Raw genomic sequence first — 6582 nt, 5'->3', positions numbered from 1 at the left:
CAGGCGGCAATGGGGGGGGCACAGTCCTCAGTGCAGCTCCAGCACTTGATGCTCGAGGAGCTCAAAGCACTTTCCAGGCATGAATAAAATTAATTCATTTAGTTAATTAAATTAATTCATTAATGAATGATTGCTTAATTAGAACTGATAAATCCACCTTTACATAAGCACAAAAGCTTTCATTCATGTTGCAATTATAACATCATGATTCCACGTTCTCGAAAGAAACCGAGTTTATAAAATCCCTGTTTTATACGCAGAGTTCAAGGCCCTGGTTCAGGCAAGCCTTTAAGCAGGCATATAAAGCTAACTATATGGTCAAGTGCTTTGCTGAATGAAGATGGACTTTTAGCACATGCTTAAATGCTTTGCTGACTCAGGACTTCAGTGACCTGCCAGTGGCCACATGATTTGATTGATCACCAATTGATCCCCAGTTTTCAAATTTAAAAAGTAACTAAAAATCCACATTTTTTCATGATCGTAATGAAACACCGCTGTATATATAGCTGTATATTAGTGGCATGTCATTTTGATCATGGACAAATGTGGATCTTGAGTTACTTTAATCTGAAAACCGGGGATGTTTTTTATCAGAGAAAACCGGGATCCCTGGTGATGAGTCAGAGCAGAGCCAGGCGTCCTGACCCAAATGGACGGACTTGTCTGGAAAAAAAATCAGAATTTTTTTGACCTTTCCCTCCAGAACCTAAACCTCTTTCAATGCTGCATTCAGGATGAAAATGCATTGAGTTTTCTTCTTCTTCCTATCCCCAATGTGCCCGTGCCCCCTGGTTCTATCTGGAACCCATATCTGCAAAAATGTGCAGGGATAGGCCATGGTATCTGTGGCCAGCTTGGGCATGTGCACTGCTGGAAATCTCAGGGGGGCATTCTGCTCTTGTGAGACTCTCCACCCAAGTCACAAAGATTCAGAGTTCACATGCAACTCTCACCCTCTGGGTGCTTAAGTGAAACGAAACTCCAGATCTCTGGAGGTGTCCTGGTTTCTAGGTATCATCAAGTCCTGCATGAAAACAATGCTAATGAAAGGGCGGTTCTGAGCTTCTTTTATCCCAGCCTACGTACAGCATGAGATGCAGCAGTGTAAACTTCTCCGGCAGTGCACCTCACCTGAGAGGTATGGGTTCTCGAGTTGAGATGCATGTGCAATCGCTGCTGCCCATTCAATGCTTTGCCCTCTCCTCTGGGACTGCCAGCAAGGGAGCTCTGGTATTAAATGGGAAGGTAGTTCAGTGCCAGGGACACCAACCCACTGGAAAGTGAACTGGTGCCAGACTCTCTCCAGAAAGGCCAACAACAGGGACCAGATAGTCACAGTTGCATTTGCACTGGAGTTCAGGTTGATTTTGCAACCCTGAAACATTCATGCAAACCCTCATTCTCCTGAACAGCCCTTTGGATATCTGAAAATTGCATTTTCCCCAGGGTGGTCCTAATATCACCAGTGTTTTCAAGGAAGTCCCTTCGCTGTACAAAAAGGAACTCTCCTGTGCTTTGCGTTAAGTAATAAGCAGGCTCCGGCCAAAGGTAATAGCAGAGATTAATCTTGGAGTCGCACCTTGCAGCAGCCTACAAAACCCACGTTAAACATTCTCATTCTTTGCCTTGTTGAGCCTGGTTTCCAGCACTTACCTTATTATTGTTTCTCTTTCTCAGGCACCGAAAGCTTTCGGTACATAATTTCCTTTTGTTGCCTGGCCTTTATTTTTTTTTATCTTGGCCCTGCCACACACTCCATTAAGGCTGGTTTGTGCTATTAAATTCAGTAATGGAATTGATTGGTACCTTAGAGCAGAGTTGTGTTCAGGGCCTCAGAGAGTTCAGAGCATAATGAGCTCATTTGATACCTGATACTGCATAGCGTCTAATGCTGTCATCCCAATTATCCCCTTTCTACCTGGAGAAGTGGGATCTTGGAGGACCGTCTTACCTGGACATCTCCCATGATTATCCCAGAAGCATCCAAGCAAGAGATGGGAAAGTCCTTTAGTGAAGGCTGCTAGCCAGGGGAAGGTGATAGGAAGTTTGCTGTAACACTGGCTCTTGTCCCTTCTCTTTGTGGATACGAATGACCGGTTTGGGTGGCCTCTGTGCTCTGATCACACTTCTGCTCTAGGAAAGCTCTTGTATCTCCAAGTTAGACAAGGCAACACCCAACAGTATTGAAGAACGACATACAAAAAACCAGTATCAGGATTTTTTCCCCCATGACATGCAGGGCTGACCTCTGCAACTCACCACCCCAAGGTACCAATGCCAAGAAATGGTAGGGTAGGCTCCCAGATGAAAAACCTTGTTGAGAGTGTTCGCAAAGTGAGACTATTATGTTAATTATAGTCCATTCATTAGACTATCTAGCGCATATCAAGTATATCATTTTGATGAGCCACTTTCCCATACCACCAGTCCAATGTAGTCCATCAACTCCTGTGCTACCCAAATAAGCATGTGCTACAGTTGGAAAGCAAGAGGGGAAACAGCACAAACTCACTGCACTGACTCAGAGCTGCCAAGCAGGTGGCACCCAGGGAATGCAGTTGGGAAGCTGCCAGCTTGCAGATGAGAGTCATAAAGAGGGTAATGTGTAAGCATTAGTGAAACAATTTGGTTATACCCGCTGATTGAAAACAAATAGAAAGGTACCTGCTTTCTGCAGGTTCTATTAGAGGGAATAAATAGCTCTCATTGATGCAAACCTGGATTAAAAAAAAATAGGCATCTCTACAGTAGTATCACCAATGTGACATCAAAGCAGGTATAGGTTGTAAACTCCAAGAGATGTCCAGGTAGCTTCTTCCATCACCGATGAAAGATAGATGTCAGCCCCACCAAAATTTTTTGTTACTGGTGTAGACTGCAGATAAACCATTAATAACCAGGATAGTGCTGCCTGGAGGAAAGGTTAATCAGTACTTCCTCTAATAAGACTGTGTTTTTTATGGATTATAACTTTGTCAGACTTGAATCAAATGGGCTGATATTTTTCACACCGTGATTTTCTTCCCCTGCCGAGCTTCAGCTAAGGCTGCTCTGCCATTTCTAACAAAGGGATTACAGGAAAGGACATGATTTTGCCCACATTAAAGAATAAAAAGTCTGTCCAATCTTTGAAACCCTTCAGTGCTTCCATGCTCTGGCACAGCGGCTTGAAATATGGCAAAGAGCGTGCCCACTCTTCAAGGATGTGCCTTTTGTTGTTCCCATAAAAAGCACCCATGATTGAGTTGCTTATAAGCCTTGGAAAAACCCCAGTTTGGACATTGCAAGTAGAGGCATGCTGGAACTTAGCAACCAAATATGTTCCAACTAGGGCTGCAGGAGTTGGGCAGGATTTTCTCTGCAATCGCTGCTCCCAGCTACTGGGCCCTGAGAGACTCTCTCTCCTGTGGTCTCAGTGTTTAGGCCAGACTGCTCCCAGATGCCATCCCATCCGGATGCCCCACTGGGACATGATCCCAAGAAATACCAGCTCCCTGCAGACCAAGCCAGTAACTTTGTTGTCTCCTTCTTCCTTCTCCAGAATCCAGCGGTGAGTGCCCTGAGTCCCAGCCGCGGGCCAGAATCAGGAGGCACCATGGTGACCATTACTGGCCATTTCCTCGGTGCTGGCAGCCGCGTGTCTGTGCTGCTCGGAAACCAGACCTGCGAATTTTATGGGTAAGAGAGGTGGTATGTGTCTGTGCATGCCTGCCTGCCACTGTTTGCATGTGCTGCGATTCCTCTGCCTCTGCCTATCACTGCTGCAGTGACCGAGCCTTGCATGGCAATGCACACATCTCCGGTCTGGGACCCCCGTAAGCAGCTCAGAAGCTTTGCAGCTGTTCCCAAATCAGTCACTGTGTTAGCCAGCATAGGAAATGCCCACAGTTGGGCACAACACCTCGAGGCATTTCCTGCCCCAGTTTCCTCACCCTTTTTGAGAGTGCCGTGACTTAGATGAGCATGCTGTGCTCCTCCTCTTTCACGTGACTTCTCTCCTGAATCAGGAATTGTCCCTGTCTCTCCGATCGGTGCGGTCAGCACCATCCTGCATGAGAGCCTGAACATATACACTCGCCTTCACTTGCTTTCCACTGTGGGCAATGAGAGACTCTTACACCCACCCGTCACCTTCATCATTCTCATCTGAGACTGATGTCCCCCAATAGGTGACCCACTGTCGTTCCCCCTGAGGAGCTCATACTTGGAAAACTGGTTTGCTTTGGGTGGTAGCCCTCTCTTTATCCTACCGTGCCCCTCTTGGGCAACCAACAAGTGCTAACAACCCTCCATGTAAGAATTTCCCCTGTTCCTTCATGTGACTTTCAGCTTCTTATGGAGGCAAAAGGCAGCAGTTTGGTATGGGGTCAGCGCATATAGAGTCCCCATGTCCAGCAGTTCATAAGCCTCACATGGGCATATTCCTCAAATCCCCAGAGGGAGCGAGGGAACCATATGCCGTGAAGCTCTGTGCTCCAGACTGCACGTATACAGCCCTTGTGTTGTGCTGCTGCTCTGGCCAGTGCTGCAATGGGGTCAGGAAATGAGACAAGCGGGAATGAATCATTTTGTACAATGCTGAGACACATAAGAGCAAGGGACTCTCTCTGATCCTGCCCTCTGCACCCTGTGCTGAGGCTGCCAGTTGCTATGGTGGTTTCTGCCAGTCTCCAGGCACCTTTCACCTGCATTTAATAAATGCTGCAAAGTGAATGACTAGAGGGTAGAACTTCCCTTTGCTTTTTTCACTGGGGATGGAAAGCCTCTGAAATGGCCAGGAACCCAAATGCAGCAGCTTTGCAAGTAAGGTGATTCTGGCTTCAGGTTCTGGATTAGGTCTCTCGAAGGGAATAGATGAGGCACCTGGAAACGGTGAAAGAGAACACCTCTGCTGAAAGATAGAGGTTCACAGTGAAGGGGATGCTCTCATGTGGGATTATTCACAGTGATTATAAAATCACAGACCATGAGGGTTGAAGGGACCTCAGGAGGTCACATGTAATCCGACCCCCTGCTCCAAGCCAGGGCCAGCCCCAACTACATCATCCCAGCCAGGGCTTCGTTGATCCGGGCACGTGTTATGATGTGTCTAACCCCAGCCCTTTAAATCTTTGGATCTCAGAGCCATTTCTACATGTTTGTTCATTAACCCTCACAACCCCATGTGTAGGGAGGTGAGTATAATCCCCAATTTCTCAGAAAGAAACTAAGACAGAGTTTACATCTTGGCTAAAGGGTTGCAGTGAATCAGCATCCACACCACAGCCTCTCGCTTCCTGGAATTCCTCATGGAGCCTTCCCAGAGGCACTTAGGACACGGTGAAAAGAGGCATTTTATGGGCTCCTAACACAAGCCATAAAACCAGATAGCCACAGGATGCACTAGGGAGACTAACAAGATGACTGTGTATCAGCAGTGTCTGCTCCCTCCAACCTTCAGAACAGATAAAAGAGCATCCGTGTCCCTATTTTATTTTACTCTTGAACTGGGAAGCAGTGGATTAGGAACAAGGGGTTGTGAAGCAGGAAAGATTTAATGCCCTACCAGCATAGCTCCTGTTTCTGTCCCCAGAACAAACAAGGCTGCAAAAGGAGAAAAAATGGTGATTATCCTGCATCCTGGCTGCAAGTGATTCCCTTCTCTAGGTCTTCCAGGCTCTGGAGGAATGCCTCCAAGCCTGAGAAGGACAGGGTCAGAGTGGGGGTCAGGCCCCTGACAAGGGGTGACCTTGGGGGAAGCATGTATTTATTATCGTTTCCTCCTCTACCCAAGCTGAAGGGACAGATTGTGTCCTCAAAGGCGCAGCTGCCACCGAAAGTGCTATTGGCTCCAGTGGAAGTAGCATGCGTGCGTTCTGCAGGTAGGGCACCATCTGCGGGTGGCCTGAGTGTTATCCCTAAAATACATGGCAATATTCAGGCAACCTGCAGAGACCTAGAACCACGCTGAAGTCTCTGCAGGTTCTCCTTGCGCCAGACAAGTAGTCACTCCAAGCGAGCAGCAGTGTGCCGACAACACGGTCTTTTCGTTCAGGGTCACATCGTGCTCTTCATTTTGCTTGGTCTGCTTGGAGGTGATGAATGTCGATTGTACTGAGAGGCAGAGGGGCTGCCGGATTAGATGGAGCAGTTTCTAACGAGATTCACTCTAATTACAGCTTCCCTCATTTCCCATCTCTGCTTGGAGAAGTGGGTAGATTCACCATGACGACATAATAATAGCACAGAACACTAATTAACTGATCACAGGGAGCTCTGAGTGACTCTGCCAGCAGTGATGCATCACTCTGCATTTCACACAAGAGCTAAGCAGGCCCCGATGAAAGCTGATCCTTGCAAACCAGGGTACCCACACCAATGCGAGGCCCGTGGGCCAGGGTTGTGAGTGGGTTCTTCAGTGGGAAGGGAACAAGCTCCTTCTGAACACAGCTGCCCATGGGAATATTCAGTTCAGCAATTGCAAAAAGAGTTAAGGCAGGCAGTGACAAGAGGAGGCCTTTTGTGGAGTCAGATGGCAGCAGCGAGGGCTGGCAGAGAACCGCTGCTCTCATCCAGCCTCCCCCTGGCCACCTGTGCACC

At 47.6% G+C, this 6582-nt stretch overlaps 1 protein-coding gene across 2 annotated transcripts in view; it reads left to right on the top strand.

The window, feature by feature from the left end:
• PLXNA2 (plexin A2) overlaps positions 1-6582 on the top strand; it is a 361775-nt gene that overhangs the window by 290578 nt on the left and 64615 nt on the right. For both annotated transcript variants that reach the window (XM_019514044.1, XM_019514043.1), the window contains one exon: positions 3545-3681. In XM_019514044.1, coding sequence (XP_019369589.1) covers positions 3545-3681 — 137 coding nt within the window. The remainder of the gene's footprint in view (positions 1-3544; positions 3682-6582) is intronic.

The sequence above is a fragment of the Gavialis gangeticus genome, unplaced genomic scaffold (assembly GCF_001723915.1).
Source record: "Gavialis gangeticus isolate Ggan-Ray unplaced genomic scaffold, GavGan_comp1, whole genome shotgun sequence".
NCBI lineage: Eukaryota > Metazoa > Chordata > Crocodylia > Gavialidae > Gavialis > Gavialis gangeticus.
Note: the sequence above shows the minus strand (reverse complement) of the source record. Positions and strands in the feature narration are given on the sequence as shown.